This window comes from Hermetia illucens, chromosome 3, assembly GCF_905115235.1.
Source record: "Hermetia illucens chromosome 3, iHerIll2.2.curated.20191125, whole genome shotgun sequence".
NCBI classification, from domain to species: domain Eukaryota; kingdom Metazoa; phylum Arthropoda; class Insecta; order Diptera; family Stratiomyidae; genus Hermetia; species Hermetia illucens.
This window is the reverse complement of record NC_051851.1, coordinates 129,464,641-129,481,012: the sequence shown is the minus strand read 5'-3', so window position 1 is coordinate 129,481,012 and position 16,372 is coordinate 129,464,641. Positions and strand designations below refer to the sequence as shown.

At 42.2% G+C, this 16,372-nt stretch overlaps 1 protein-coding gene across 1 annotated transcript; it reads left to right on the top strand.

Annotated features, from left to right (window-relative positions):
* The first annotated feature begins 4,028 nt into the window (after nt 1–4,028).
* LOC119652571 (tribbles-like) lies at nt 4,029–12,882 on the top strand. The gene is made up of 3 exons (XM_038056785.1): nt 4,029–4,593; nt 5,370–5,698; nt 12,177–12,882. Exons 1-3 carry the CDS (start codon nt 4,288–4,290, stop codon nt 12,649–12,651), a joined length of 1,110 nt encoding a protein of 369 aa, XP_037912713.1. The 5' UTR covers nt 4,029–4,287; the 3' UTR covers nt 12,652–12,882.
* Nucleotides 12,883–16,372: the final 3,490 nt, after the last annotated feature.

The following is a 16,372-nucleotide window of genomic DNA, read 5'->3' as shown; positions in this document are numbered from 1 at the left end:
AAAACGTCTCATCGTAGGGTCAAAGCTCTTACTAATAAGACAATGATCTTGCCAGTCCTCATGTATTCCTCGGAAACCTGGGTTCATAGCAAGAAAATTTGCGAACTCTTGGCCGCGTTCGAGAGAAGAATCCTCCCAAGAATTTTTGGCCCCTTACATAAGGATGGACGATTCCGTAGTCTACATAACAACGAAATTTATGAGCGATACTATGACCGTCAGGTTGTGGATAAAATCCGGCTCAATAAGTTACGGGGAGCGGGTCACTTAATCCATATGGATGAGGGTGATCCACCCGACAGTCTATAAAGACAAGACGGAACGGACGAACTAGCCAAGAAAGGAGCAGGGACGCCCTTACACAAGCCAGAACCCTTCTGTCGAATTAGAAGTAGATTCATGACTATGACATTAAAAAATGAAGAGGAACGGTTGAGGGAACTATACTGGGCGGGCCTATCAGGAATGGAGCAGTCCAGGGTGCTTCTTGAAGGATACGAACCCAAATGCACAAAGGATTGGTTAAACCTCATCAAAAAGAACTTCCAAATCATAATGGGAATTCTCACTGGCCACTTTCGGCTAAACTATTACCTAGCGAAGCTAGGGATATCTACGGACACTACCTGCAGGTTCTGTGCGGAATGTAGTGAAACCTCTATACACGTTCTGAACACTTAATACTAGTAGCAAAGTTGAAAGATCTGAAAGTAAAGAATATTCTAAAATTCCTAACGGTTATAGACTTGCTTGAGATAATACGATTAATAAGTACACTAAAACCAGCAAAAGGGACACAATAGTTCTTAAAGGACGCGGAGCGACTTCCTCATAACAGAATAATAACAGGAAGCGTCCCCTGAGCTGGGTATAATTATTTATAGAAAACAGCCTTCTGTATAGATTTTGTAATCAAAATCTTGTTAAAAACCGGCTGTCAGGTAAGGAGAGCGCCTATTGTGGTAACCGTCAATAAACTCCGACACCGAATTCGCGACTGCTATCACTTGCCTTTTCAGAGTATAAAAGTACTTTGCGGCAAACTGGAGACGAGTTACTCCTAAACACTCGATTGAGCACGCACTTCTTGTCCTCAAGACTGATATCCTTCTAGGTATCGATCGGAAGACACCCACCATAGCCTGTCTCCTTGACCTAAGGAAAGCTTTCGACTCCGTATGACAATATGGACTCACGTATAAACTTTCCGAAATCCTCAATTCACTTCTGTAAGCTAATTCTTAGCTTTCTAGACAGGCAGTCAACATTCAGCAGCACCTTTCCACTTCCTATACTTGCCCCCCGGCATTCCCCAGGGTTCAGTACTTTCTGCAACCCTTTTCTCCCTGTTCACCGCAGACATCCCCAAACCCACTCCTCACCCATATCCTATCCAGATCCTCCAATACGCAGATGATCTAATCCTGTATATCACCACCAAAGACATCTCCCGCGGTGAAGCGCGTCTGAATGCTTATTTAGACGATCTTTACCATTATTTCACCCGTTGGAAACTCTCCTGAAATTCCGGCAAGTGTGAGACCATTGTCTTCCATGGAAACATGAGAATAACGCCGAAAATGTGGAGCGACATTAGATCTTTGTCACTTACAATCCACGACGATCCCATTCCTACTGTGGAGTAAGTCACTTACATCGGAATGACAATGAACTCCCGCCTCTCCCACGTCCCTCATATAACGAAGGCACTAGGCCGTATAACTGGTTCATGTTCCTGTATCCTATCATTAAATACAATATCCCCACTTCAAAAAAGGTTAAACTGTTTTATTATAAACAGCTTATCCGCCCGCTCATTTTCGGCTTCATTTTCTGATCTGATTGCTCCCCGACCCAAATGGAACGACTCCGCCTTAAGGATCGCAGAAACTTTCGCCACTGCGCCAACATTTTTAAAAATGAAGACCGCTCCAAGTACATTTCCAACCAGATCCTCTACGAGTCCTGCCAAGCCCCACGTATCGATGCCTTCCTTGCCCGTCATGCCCTCAACTTCCTGATCAAGGGTCAATCCCATCCTAATCCTCCTGTCTTCACAGCCATGCAGATTGAGATCGTTGAAGATAACCTTCTTCGGACTCATCTGTTTCCCCAGATCCTCTTATCCCTCTAATCACAGAACCGTCTTTTCGATCCCCAAGGTAGAGTAGTCTTCTACACAGGCAATTTCTCCGCCTCCCAATTTTCTAAGCCTACCCATCATTAGCGCCCCACCTAGCTTTAAATTCCCATCCCTCTCCCGCACGTCACCCATCCTACCCCGGTCCTTTTTCCCTCCCCGTCCCACCCTATTTTTAAAAAATGGTCAACGAATGGAGGTTTTTTTCGACTTTTCCTCCAAAATGATTTGTAAATATTTCCATACATTTCTTTAGTGATGAGTTACGTTAAACTACAGCTACAGTTTAACTGTTAAGGCAGTCCTTAAGTTAGTTGTAAGTTTATAGTCATTCTTTTTGTAAATAAAATTCTTTTTGTAATGGAGACGAGTTTCATTAAGGGTCCCACCAGCTAACTTGGCTTATGCTCAGAATGTCCAACTTGTATCATTAGAATTCTCGCCCAAGTTTGTGAAAGTGAGCACTGTGTTGACCCTCAATACCGAGAGGCATTGCACATTCCAGAAACTAATCATAATCCATTTTCTATAGCCAAAAGTCGTGACCGCGAGGTCAGTCCTTGTTTCAGAAAAATGTGTATTGCAGCGACTTAGCCACCTCCGTTGATGGAACCCTCGCAGAATTGTCAATTTGAGAATACTCAAAAAGATACTGTCTGACCAGAATGGAAAACAGAAAATGATGGAAGGATTGAATTGATAATGATAGGAGAACATCGCTGGACATAAGTAGTCGATGATGCTGTCACTGTGTCGACAACCCAGTCATATGAAAAGTTTTACTGGAAATCCATTGTATCTCCGCCTTTGTGATTACCCATAATCAACATCTAGATATCTTCCCCTGATTGCTCTTCAAATGTTAGATATTTCAAATTTACAGAAACCACCCAACAGTTTTTTAGTTTTGTGGTTGATGTCTAACCCAGCACGGTCAACCATAATAGCGAACGAGATCGTGCATGTTATTTCACCAACGTGCGAATCTATGTAAATTAAAGGCTAATGAGTTGCCCCTTATCTGTGGGAAGTCGGATTGAGGAAACAAGCTCTTGCAGTATGAGGCGTGATTAATCGGTGATCCCTTAATTCCATAGCAGGCATCGTTTTATATATGCATGTATGCATTTAGATTTTTGATTTCAAACTTTTAAAATATGCACCATTGACGCAAATACTTTTTCAATATTTACCTATGAAGATCTGGAATTCTAAAGCCTTTTGGGGAGTGTAACAAAGTTAAACGTATCCGAGTTTCGAACGGATTATCTTATCTGCACCCAAATGTAAACCTCCAACTCACAACAAATAACGAGTTCTACCCAAAAGCAAGCTGCAAGATCACCTAACGCTGCCAACTACCTGACTGTCTCCCTACAAAGCGCTGCAAGTACGCCTGCAACGTGCATATCACGAACAATATCTCCAGCAAACATCACACGGTGAGGCCAGGTGAGGCGAATTCAATACGCAACCTCGGCCAACAAACCGAAAAGGTGATGTTGCCCAAAGAAGTGATCTAAAATCCCAAGCCCTAATCCACACACACACATGCACACATTGTCGCAACAAAGATCACTTTGTTCGCTCGCCCGCAATTGCAGCAAGGCATGAGCAACATGTTTATAAAATTTACAAAACTCTCCGTCCTTGTTGCACTCTATAATTTGAGGATCTTACAAAACTACTGTGAGCACACGAGGCTTTCGAAAAAAGATATCGGCCAGGCCAAGCGATCGCCACAAGGTGATCGTCAGTGGTGAGTTGGGCGTTTCACCACACTTTTCAGAGTGTTGGTGGGTGATGTGTGCAAATCTGGGCCTGTGTGCGACGTTGGAGCAACAGAATTTTTGAAAAATTGTAGCCGATCGTGTGCAGACGCGCACTGAGCAAGATTGTGCGACCGAGTTTACGTTTTGAGAAGGTTTCACCGGAAAATCAGTTTGAGTTTTGCGGTGAATCACTGAGGTTGGGTTTTTAGGCGTCGCTCAGTTGTGTGATCGTGTCACGTGCGAGGTCAGTTCGACAAAGTGCCAGATAGTCGGGAAGCACTCAGTGGAGTTTTTGAATTTACCGGAATTGATAAGATACTTGAAGTGCTCGTCGTTGCTCAGCTCCAGTTTGACCAACAATATATAATTAGAACAATGGAATCGAATAGTGATCGTGGAGCCTGCACCCCAAAGCCGAGCTTAGTGATAACAAGTTCCTTAGTGAAAAGTTCGTTACAAAATAGAAATGGAAGTGAGAATGCATCAATCAGTGATTTGAAAAATTATAAGAAATCAGCAAAATATACGGTCGGCAAAAATCTGACGGATATTGACAATGGCAGTTTGACCATTTTGAAGGATCGGTACCTGTTGACAAGCAGTTCGAGCAGTGCCGGAGGAAGCAATAGTACAGAGTCCTTTTGTTTGGATATTGAGAACAACGAGAAGTATTTATGCAAGGTAAGTGGAATACCATTTTCGCTGAGATATAGTGTCAGTGAAGGTATCACTGGCACTAAAGTTTAAGAATGAATCACTTTGAGAGTAGTCTTGACAATAGTTCGAAACAGGAGATTCGAATGTCCTGAAATCCACTTAGAAATGAACTCAAATTGAATCAAACGCAAAGGAGCATGAGCCGGCTAAGAAACAAAACAGGTCCTGGTGGAACTCCTATAAAAAAATAGCATTGGCCTGAGAAGGAAATCAATGCAGGCTTTCACAATACAGACAAAAAATCTAAACTAATTTTAGGAAGGGGAGAATACTTGTTTTTTCATTACACACTTAGTGTAGATGTTTTGATATGAAATCCATGAATCATTCAAATGTTCCATTGTTCAGTTTATCGCAACGACTATGCGTCATTTTTGAAGGTTTGGACGTTTTTTGGGAATATCAAGTTTAAATGTGTTTTATATTTACTTAATTGGGGAAAAACTTATGGAAATTCAAAAGAAATTGATGGCCCAGCCACTGTGTGGCATTTACATAACCTTGAGATCATAACGCCCACCGTTGATTCAAATTTGTTTATGGTAGACCAATACCTAAGACTGACACGCTTTTTTGTCTCGGTAATCTGCTATAGACTCCCAATCATATCAGTCAATAATATTTGGTATTTATAGGCAACAATCTCTTCTGTGTGAACCACTCCAATCTAGTTAGGTGTAATCAATCACTGAAAATCTTTTTAGCAAAGTAATTCAACATTCTCTCTCTACATTTTCTAGGTCATTACGGAACCATATGAAAAAGTATTACGAGCTTATTTCGAATGCTCTTCATCAAATGCTGCAAATACTGAAATGTTTGAAACAGAAAACAAGATACGATCTGTGAAAGATATCATACCAATTTCTCAAGATCGAACCTATCTACTTTTGGAGCCTCAGCATTTCGGCAATCTTCATACCTACATTCGTGATCGTCGGCGCCTGGCAGAACCTGAAGCTCGTACACTATTCCGACAGATCTGTGAAACCGTCCAAATTTGCCATCGATACGGAGTTGTGTTGAGAGATTTGAAGCTAAGGAAATTCTACTTCAATGACCATACAAGGTAAGATTCAATCTAAAGTCAAACCCAGTTAACGGTCAGATATCATGCGTAAATCTAAATCAGTTACCTGTCTCGGTAGATGGGCTCTAATAGAAGTTTCTTCTATCTTGAATAAATCAGAAAGTAATATTTCGTATCCGGAATTAGTTTGCATGATCACTGATCGTTCATTTCATTATGTGAAAACTTGGCCGTATAAATGTATATTGGCTTTACTAAAAGGACGTCTACCATTTAATTCAAAACGTCTGCAAAATTTTTGGTATGTGGGGACCGTAGGTACCTGTGCAGTTCTGAGACATTCCTTTGCATGTCATGTTACAAAAAGGGGCTACTTATACCTGCGATTGGGAAAGTATAGGTGTCTTAAGTTAGGATAAAAGTTAAGATGAGGAAAGTTATCACTATCCAAAACTTAATGTTATGTCATTGAACGAAATATAGAGTTGAAGAAGTTCAAAGTATCTATGCAGAACGAGTCCATGTCTTCTTGTGGTGTTTCGAGTGATCAAATTATTTGAAATAATTAGACCGTGTTTGCTTTTCGCATAGACGTACCGCACTGATAAAGGAAACAATTGGTTCCCGAAATACCGGTATATGCGACGAAAAATAAGAATACTAGCGGAAAAGCAAAAATCAAATACATGAAAACAAGCAGGCCTGTTGAGAGGAAGATTCCCCCGGGGTCGGAATAGAGAATCTGACAAAATTATATTAATTGTTAATTAGTGGTAGGAACATTTTCGTTCCGTCTCTGATTTTCCCCCCTACAACCCTACGCACAACATAATACATATGTGATACAAGTTTCTTTTATTGTAAAAAAAAATAATTTAAATTCAAAATAAATTCCGGTATTTTCAAATGTGTAGCATCACCTGGAATAGCTCAAAGAAAGATCAAAACACTTTGCACAGGATAGCAAAAATAGGGAATGTATGTGCGTATTGCGCCTGACATAGGCACGGTTTTTATGAAAATATAGTGAAATCTCGATTATTTCCAGTTAATTCGTACCCAGATTTAATTTTCGTCCCAAAATCGTCAGTCCCTTGACTATACGAATTATAGGGGTTCTACGGTGTACTCTATCCGTCTCTCGATCTCGTTGCCCCAGGATCAGGAATATTTGTATCCAGATCGGCTATTAAAGTTTTTGAGGAAGGGTTTTTAAAAATCGCAAAAAAAAGATCCACATGTTTTTGCCAAACCTCAATAAACCGTCGCAAATTCAAATATGTGAATAGGACGTTATTCTTGACTTGTGTAGGTTTGCTAACGCTTGGAACCGATTCGATCGAGTTTAGCACAAATCAAAGGCACGCCATTCCGCGAACGTTTGCGACACATAAACATAAGATAAAAAGCAAGTCACCGATGCATGGGGTTACCTTACTAAAGCCTATTCAAAATACACTAACGCACTTGCATATGAATCGCGATGTTTGGTCCCCAAAATCAAGCCAACCGTTTGTGGAGATTTTGAGTTTGCACCAAGTGCCAAACACGTGGAGCAGGCATAAAAGATATCAACTTGTAATGTTAACCAATTGTTTATTAAGGTCAACTCTCAGCACATTCCTTGACATTTTATGAAGACGGCAAAATCTTGCACCCGTTCGACCGCGACGGGAGTTGCACGAGCAAAATTCAACGCATAAGAGCTGGTGTTAGTGCCGTGTATGTGATGCAGTGCATTGGTGTGCACCCACGTGGTTGCAAGCACGTGGCGGCACATTCCAGCGGGAACCAAAGGCACACTTAAAAATTCATTTCGATTAATGGTAAAGGATGTTGATGGCATCACTGAGCGAATGATACTTCAAAATTCTTCTATCGAAAGCTTGATGGAAGCAAACACGCGCAACATTCTCGGCAGTAGATCCATTTTTACTCTCCTAGAAATTGAGCTAATAAAAAGATGCATTCAAGATTGATCAAGAAAACCATCTAGGCGACATTAGCATACCAACACCACTTACCTACCTTGTCCCTATCCAAAAGGTGCATAATGAGATTCCGGGCGCCTTTGCTCCTGACGTTGCTCCTCCTGTATATATTCTTCCTGCCCAAGCGTCAAAAATTCCTCACAAAGGCAAGTGGTAGGACAGGGTGTTTGGCTTGGTTTGTGTAGGTTTGCAAGCGATTCGATCGAGTGTCAGTTTTTTGGCACAAATCAAAGGGAGTTTGCTTGCCTACTGAGAACACTCTTACGCACTTGCAAACATGTGACTGATGATGTTTGGTTTCGCTAAACCCTTTGTGGAGGTTTCGAGTTCGCAGCAAGTACCAAACGTGTGGAGCCGGCATAAAGTTGAGATTTTTATAGTGAAAAAATGAAATGACGACCACAGTGGTCCGGCGCAGCAGAACCAATCGTCGAAGAAATGCGCCCTGTAAAATGCAGCCATAAATATCAAGCAGAAACCAAAATACCAACATATTTCTATCAGTTTTGATTAGCAGCTCTTGCATAAACCTCAATTTAAACAAAAGATGAGTTTTTTCCATGCAAAAAAATGTGCCCACACCTCCCAAGTTTTTTCGTCCCAAAAAAGCTATTGACAGAGGCATTCCGGGCCCGGGATGAAAGTTGAAATGGGTGAAATACTACAAAAAATAGAAAAAGTGATGAATCTTGGCCGTTCAAATTAGTCAGGAAGCAAGTACCCTTTGACAAGCTTTTGTTTATCTCTTTGTTTCCAGTTTAGATAGTGTTTTTCGTTCTGATGGAACTGAATGGCTAAACTTCACTCCTCGGTCTGTCGAACAGCCGCTGATGGTGGTTGATCATAGTCAACCTTGGGTATACCTTTTATCCATCTCAAATTGCCTAGTTCACTAAAAGGTCGCCCAATCTATGATCCGGAATCGTTGTGAAACTCTGAAACATAGTCTACTCCGATATCAAATTTCGTTCTTGGGGTGTCGGATTCTGATATTTTGCGATGACTTAGGGAGTTGGGAATGAGCAAGATGAATATCCAAGTTGCATGTTGTCAATCGCGAGAGCAGAGCTATTCAAGCAAAGCAAAAAAATGTGATTTTCTGCTAACAGGGTCGACTAGTAACTAAACACAAATTCAAGTGTTAACCCAATACCTCTTCCCGAATTGACTAGCTAAAGGGTGAATAAACGCGTATAGACAGGTGCTTCGATAGTCCCATACTTATCTATTGGTGGACCTAAATGGTCAAAATTAGCCACTTTTTCCTTATCCTTGTCGGGAAATGGTTGAAGCGCGTTTTACAACCTTAGATTGTACAATAATTTCTTCGAATACAGAAAGATTGCATCGACGCACATTTGGAACAGGGCACACCCTTCGCCATGCTATGAAAACTGGCAACAACATCCGTTCTCTCAATTTCACTATCAATACATTGGGTATGAACTTCCATCTTACGACGGAAGGATGCTGATTTTTGCCCCGGTTTTACTTTTTTGGACAGTTTTGGTAGCGCCAATCAGCTTATTCATCTGCTAACGTAACCTGGTATCAATGCTAATTGGAGGAGATTTTCAAAGAAACAGATTCTGGAATTTCCTAGGAAGCTGCCCCTTTTAGTCTTCTCGTCCACACAGGGAAAGTATTATCCTCAGAGAGCCAGATTCCTTCTCGTAAATTTGGGAAAACTTGAAAATTCTTTGACATATTAAATACTTGCTTTTCAAATTTTAGGGTCAACTATAGCCAACCCATAAAATCAACATGTTACAAGTTAAGGAATCAATTTGAAATTACTTAGGCCTAGCCTTGAAGAAATTTCGCTCTATGGGATGAGCAGTTCCTCCACAATATGGATTCTTTTCCTACACGTAGGTTTACACGAAGTAACTGAGGGAGCCTGCAGCTCCAATCACTCAAATTGCATATATTTAGCCCTATTGCACTATTCCCTGAAACACCTATTCAGGCATTATCCCTTGACGTTTGCCGACTGTCAGCAATTAAGGGCTTTCCCCAAAGGTACAGATTCCTCGTTCATCTAGGATTTGAATAAGCCGGGCAGCTGGATATGAAATGCAAAACTGTCTTCTTATCTTCCTCACATTGGCTGCATAGAGGCGAAGCCACCACGCCTTTTCCGTTATTTAGTAGTTTTTGGGAACAGTGCCTCGTTAAAAGTCCTATCGCAGTTCTCATGTTGCCTCTCCTAAGGACGAAGGTGATCATCTAGCAGCCTCGGGTTCTTTTACAAAAAATTTCGCTTGCCGGGTTTAGTTAAAAGTTTCTCAATATTAAAAACCGGCTCTGGGTTCACCATTGTTGAGTCAGACCCTTGTTTGACACAGATTTTCATCAAGCTATGCCTCCAAATTATCAGCTTCGAACGACTTTGACCTTCTAGAGCGGTCGTTGTCTTCCGAGTTGAAATTTCCGCTTTTCAAATGCCCAAATCAATTGTGATCACTTCAAATTTCCATTTTATTTATATACTTGAGAAAACTAGTATGAAAAAAGCCTTAATTAAGGCAACTTAAATTAACAAAGTTAATAATCGCATAGTCCAACTTATAAGGAAGAAAATGATATGCTTCTATCATTGCGGTTACCCAATAGTGTTTCTAGACCCATTTCACAAAGCCGGAAAATTTCACCAACCCACATTACCAACAAACTTCCCAAGATAAATTGGCCTTCTATCATTTTAAGCACTCGGACACTCCCTCAGTCCCTTAGTTGCATCAACAGCCACCAAGCTATCAAGCCCATTAGGCTGCCATTCAAATATTAGTTTAACATGTAAGTAAATGGCTAAGAAGTAAGCTGTAACGTTGCCATAACCAATTTCAAACTGTTGGACCAGTCTTAATCTTGAATGCTTACTTGCATAGATTACACATTGGTTATGGGTACCTACACGAGCCCAATTATCATGATCGGGGGCATAGCGATCATGACACGATCACGTTGCGTTTACATTGTCGTTGTTGAAATTCTCAAGTAAATTTTGCACAACACCAACAATTTATTTGTCTTGTGTGTGAAACAGATATTTTGCAATTATTTGGAAAAAAATTATTTCATTATGATCAGGGTCAGTAAAATGTTTTTAGAGGTCTGAAAAATTTCAAGTAGGTATTTCTCGTCAATTCTCTTATGTAGATCATTTTGGCTGAAAATATTTACGTCACTTTCCCCGTTCATTCATATTATTGATCTTGAGAAATGAATGAAACATTCAGCGAGTTGTCGAATAATTTCATCAAATTATAAATCGCACAATTTTCGACAATACTTGAGAGTCGGACGAGACTGGTCTGCCTAACTCGACAATTAGGCAATAAGATTGTTAGATCGTGTTCGGTCGAGGACACACACGTCTCTCTGTGTATACATTATGATTTCATATTTTGTACCAAGGTGGCGTTTATGAAATTCTCGTCATTGGGTCGATTTTTTGGGGGCTTTTAATGGACTTGAAAATTTGGATAAGCTACGTCTGATTGATATATTGTGACATCGTTGCTACGGCGGCGGTTAGAATTTCATCACAATGGAGATTTGTAACTTTTTGGCAATGAGATTTTAATAGGATCTTGCGTTACACTTCTGACATTCGTGAGGAACAAGTGTGAGTCTTGGCAAATTTGGAGATGATTGATTAATGCCGCCAAAAAAGGGGCAAAAAATTGTTATTTTTGTTATCACTTGAAAAGCATATTAAGAGACTCAACCAAACCTATTATGGTGGGGCTATAAAGCAAAGAAATATTCGAACGATTTAAGCGTCGTTCAGCAGAATTAGCTTGAATTCTTAGTGGTATCGAAACTTAGAAAACTTGCAGGTCAACAAACGAACTTTACCTCTGGGAAAAAACCAAGATGCAGACACATCAAGTAAAGCAAAAAGATACAATCCGCCTCATTATCATCTTCTCAAAAGCGTTCTATGCAAATCTCTAAGCATCAAACTCTGCATCCACTTTCGATTGCTCATAAAATGCAAATTCAGTCCTATCTCCACTATCGCAACTATACAAAAGCAGTGAAACTGGAGACAACAATATTCAATAAGAACTGCCACCAAATCCAAAAGAATCAAAAAAACTGGGACACATCAATAAAGCTAATCCAAAATCGCATTTGCATACAGATTCTCTAATCTCTGGCTAAGACGATCTTCCGAAATCGATCGCTGGATGACCAAACATTAAAAATCAGGTTTCAACGTCAGTTGGCGTCTTTTATTCTCCTCCACTGAATTTTGTTTGTCTTTTGTCGTTGCAATGATTTACATATTGTTTCTAGTTTTAGAAATTTTGCATTCACTATCTGATTTGTAAAAGTGAACTAGTAGCGTCTTTTCGATAACCTGTTTTCAATAAAAGCATGATAGCCACCAAAGATGTATTTAAAAAACAAGACGAACGTAAAATCCGTTTTTTAATTCCTTTAAAATGTTCAAAAACAACCAGATCTTATTTCAAAATCACAATATCTAAACCTTTTCTTTTCTCTCTTTCCAGGACGAAAATTCAATACGAATCCTTGGAAGGATCAGTAATCCTAGACAGCCCAGCGGATGATCGTCTAAATGAGAAAATAGGCTGTCCATTGTACGTCGCTCCCGAACTCATTACAACCACATCCAGCTACAATGGCAAACCGGCAGACATGTGGGCGCTTGGAGTTATTCTGTACACCATGCTAGTTGGGAAATATCCCTTCAACGATTTGGATGGTCAAAATCTATTTTCGAAAATCCTCAGCTGCAACGTAACCATCCCTTTCGGAATAAGTAGCAAAGCAAAATGTCTACTGAAATGCTTGCTCCGGAGGCAACCTACTGAACGGCTAACCATAGATGACATCTTTTATCATCCGTGGTTCCAAGAAGATGCTCAAAACAACTCAGATGCTGATATGCATACCTTTGATGCGGAAATGGACCAGTGCGTACCAGAACAGCTAAATGAAGGAGATGCTTTTGAGTTGACATGAAGCATGCTCGGCTGAATAATGCTCACTTTGGTGATCGCTCAAAGGCTTTACAATGGGATCTTACAGTTTGAAGAGGTCCAAAAGCGGATTCGTCGTTTGGAATGGTCACGACGGCGGATGGAATCAATAACGCATATGATGAAATTGTGCTGATTGATCCAAGGATTGCAGGAGCGCTCTAAGCGTTGACTGTATGATGTAACCGGATGGAATAAAGTTACTTAAGCAAATCATGTTTTCTTTATATTTGTACTTTTTAAAAGTAGCTTTCAGGTAATACAAATGGATCTATTTTAACATTTCTAAATCTAAAGGTTGCTTTAAAACGAATCCATAAACCAAGTGTCGTTGTTTTAAGCATGAAACAAAAATTGACGAATAGTGGCTTATCGTTTAAGGTGGAAATACATTTGCAAGCTTCCTACTTGAGTGTTTTCAGTAATCGCAGATTTTTTGGATATGGCGAACAATTGAGTAAATTTTCGGGTGGTCTTGGCTAAGACTTGCTCCTCCGTCCAACGTCACCGTTTAAAAAAATTTATCCATTACTCCATTGTTGTCGTGGATTACCATAACTGTATATTTTTAGGACAAGTACCGCAGTCTTGAAGATGCACCCGAGTGGCTTTCATACCGAAAGTGGGCAGGCGCAGCCATGAGTCCGCGAAGAGCGACCAATCAGCCTCACCTATTTCATGTTGAAGACCCTAGAGCGCATCCTAGGCGTCCACTTAAGGGCGATTATAAAGAGAACGCCTTTCTTTAAGTCCCAGCATGCCTACCTCAAAGGCAAATCCACAGAAACCGCTCTCCACTGGGTAATTGGTACGGTTGAGCGGTCGCTTCAGTACAAGCAGTATACCCTAGTTGCCTTCTTGGATATAGAGGGATCATTCAACAATGTTAATACCAACGCCAACCAATCAAGAAAGCCTTGACCAGTATTAGATTGGAGGGGTATTATACGCATTGGATTATATCCATGCTAAGAACCAGGATAATCCAGTCGGATGTGAGAGGCGCCCACTTAACCAGAGCTGTGAAGAAAAACACGCCCCAGGGTGATGCCATCTCTCCGGTGCTCTGGTTAATAGTGATGGAAGAAATTTGCTGAATATTGGAGAGCAGCGGGGTGAAGCGGCCTATGACGACGACTTGGTGATATTAGTGGCAGGGATATTTCCCTTCATTATGGGTGACATCATGGAAGGAGCGTTGCGAAAAACGTGCCTGTGGGCCGCAAGATGCGGACTCGGCATAAACCCAACCAAAACGGAACTGATGATATTCACCACCAAGACACGGCTGAATGAACAAAAATTGGTTCTTTGTAAAGTATCTGGGTGTAATCTTGGATTCAAAGCTAAATTGGAGATTGAACATAGAACTCAGGGTTAAGAAGTCCTGTATAGCCTTCTATACCTGCAAGAGAACCTTAGCAAAGAAAGGGGGTCTCCGGCCGAGGATAGTTGCTGTGATAAGGGCAATCCTAACGTACGGCTCTATTGTATGGTGGCAGGCTTTGAGCAAAACGTACAGAAGAATGAATCTTAATAGAATTCAAAGAACCACGGATGCAGGTGTTATTGGGGCTCTGCAGTCCTGCCCGGCAGATGCTCTCAATGTACTCCTGTCCTCCACGTTAAATACGTTGCGTCGTGTAGTTCCGTCATACTACTTGAGTCCGGGCGCTGGGCAGCGAAACCCTACGGCCATAGTAACATCCTAGACGAAGTGCCTCGGGAAATCTGGGGATTTCCCACGGAATATGCCACACGCAAGCTGAACGTAACGAGAAACTTCACTGTGAACTTTCCAACCAAGGAAGAGGAGCGGCGTGTTGCAAGGATATGGCAAAGTATGCTTCGCCGACGGATCAAAGGTGGCCTATCGAGTGGGTGCAGGGGGTTTCTCGGATACACATCGTGTATTCGAATCATTTGGTCGGTGTCCCAGCTTCCGCAAGTGTATTCCAAACGGAAGTGCTAACGATACTGGAAACCTGTCGATGGTTGGGGCATGATTCGAGCCCATAATATAGCCAGCGATGACACCCTCCAGGCTGGTGGGACAGTGCAGAACAGAATAGTCTGAGCGGCACCGTCAAGGACACCTTCCTCTGGGTTCCCGGGCATAGGAGCATAGAGGGGAATGAGCGAGCTGACGGGTTGGGCAGGCAGGGCTCTGTTCTTGGCAGTCCTTCCGCAGGTACAGTCGGTGTCTCGCTGGCGACTATCAAGGGTGGAATCTACTCGCACTACTTAGCAGCCGCTGAGCTCAGATGGTGTGTCTCACCACCCGTCAAGGAGGATTTGGCCCGCTTATAACAAAACCCGATCACGAGAGCTACTGTACCAGCCACGAGCAAATGCCTACAAGATTACGGCGGTCCAGAGGATTCGGTCCCAGCACCGTTGTGCTGAAACTAAGAAAAAGGACCTTCACAGGCGAGGCGGGAGATGGACCATAGGTTTGGGAACCACTACTGTCGAACTGGACGTAGCAAGTACTAGCCACGGCCCTCCTACACCGAAACTGACGTCCCCCAGGGAACAAAGGCCGATGAGAATGCCAGAAGCCCCCGAAGAAACGGAAGTCCTTTAGAGTCCCATTCAAGAGCCAACACCAGGTCTTACATATTCTGAGCAAGATTGCAAGGAATAAGGAGGCCGGCCGGTATTACCAACGTGAGGGATGAAGAGGACAGAAAAAAATCTGGGAAATCAACAGAAGACGCAACCTACAGCTTTCAAGCGCAATCGATCTCAAGATGAGGTCGAACAACAAAAAAAAACAGGGAAACAGCAGCGGCCGGCTAACGAGGTACGTACTGTGAAACTCTTCAGCAAAGTGGTCGGGGGTCACTTGCGGGTAACGCTGGCGGCTGGTATTTCTGCTAGCGGCTGGTATTTCTGCTAGCGGCAAACTGGCGCCGGAAGTGTGAACCAGTGTTGAAGCCTGGCTGTCGGAGATGATCACCGAGCATCTGCTGGACGACAAAGAGGACCAGGGTGGATGTATCCCTGCTTTGATAACTCCATGATAGCGTGCAAGGATTGATTTTCCAAGGACTTTCTCAGTCCGTGCGTCGCTAAGATCAGCAATGCCTGGGAGAACGTAAGACTCAAGGTTGCCCCATGCAGCGAGATTCCCAGGAAACCGGTTACCAGAGATCCGCATGGATAACGATAAACTCTCCAATCCTTGGATCTTCAAAACCCTAGGATCCTGATGGACTTCTGGGTGGTGATCAAGAAGAAGAAACATCAGATGAAAAGTTAACCTTTCCTACTCCGAACAAATTAAGAGTGCCTGGAGTTACTGGAAAAGACGGACTATAAAGTGCGGTTCAGGATCAGGAACACAAAGGTGAAAACATTCCGCTCCGATAAACCGCAAGACGACGACGCCAACGAGCTGTTGGAGGAGATACAAATCGACTGTCCCACGGGGACTAACAATCCCCTCAAAGCACATCATACTGAGAGTAGGGCAGATAAATCTGCAGCATTCAAAACGCAGCTTATCTGTTGGTCTTACTGCTACAGGAAGACATCGGGGTCGTATTAATATAGGAGCCCTGGATCGGAGAAGACCGAACCACCAAAGGGCTCCCAAGGAAATATCGCAATTCATTCCCCATTACAAGATGCACTGATCGGGATACACCTAAGGCATGTATCCCCGCCAGGAAGAACCTGCACGCCTTTCTGTGTCTGGA

Coding starts and splice junctions, on each gene's coding strand:
- LOC119652571 (XM_038056785.1), top strand. CDS start 4,288: ATGGAATCGAATAGTGATCGTGGAGCCTGCACCCCAAAGCCGAGCTTA. Junction 4,594..5,369: donor ACGAGAAGTATTTATGCAAG/GTAAGTGGAATA, acceptor TACATTTTCTAG/GTCATTACGGAACCATATGA. Junction 5,699..12,176: donor TACTTCAATGACCATACAAG/GTAAGATTCAAT, acceptor CTCTCTTTCCAG/GACGAAAATTCAATACGAAT.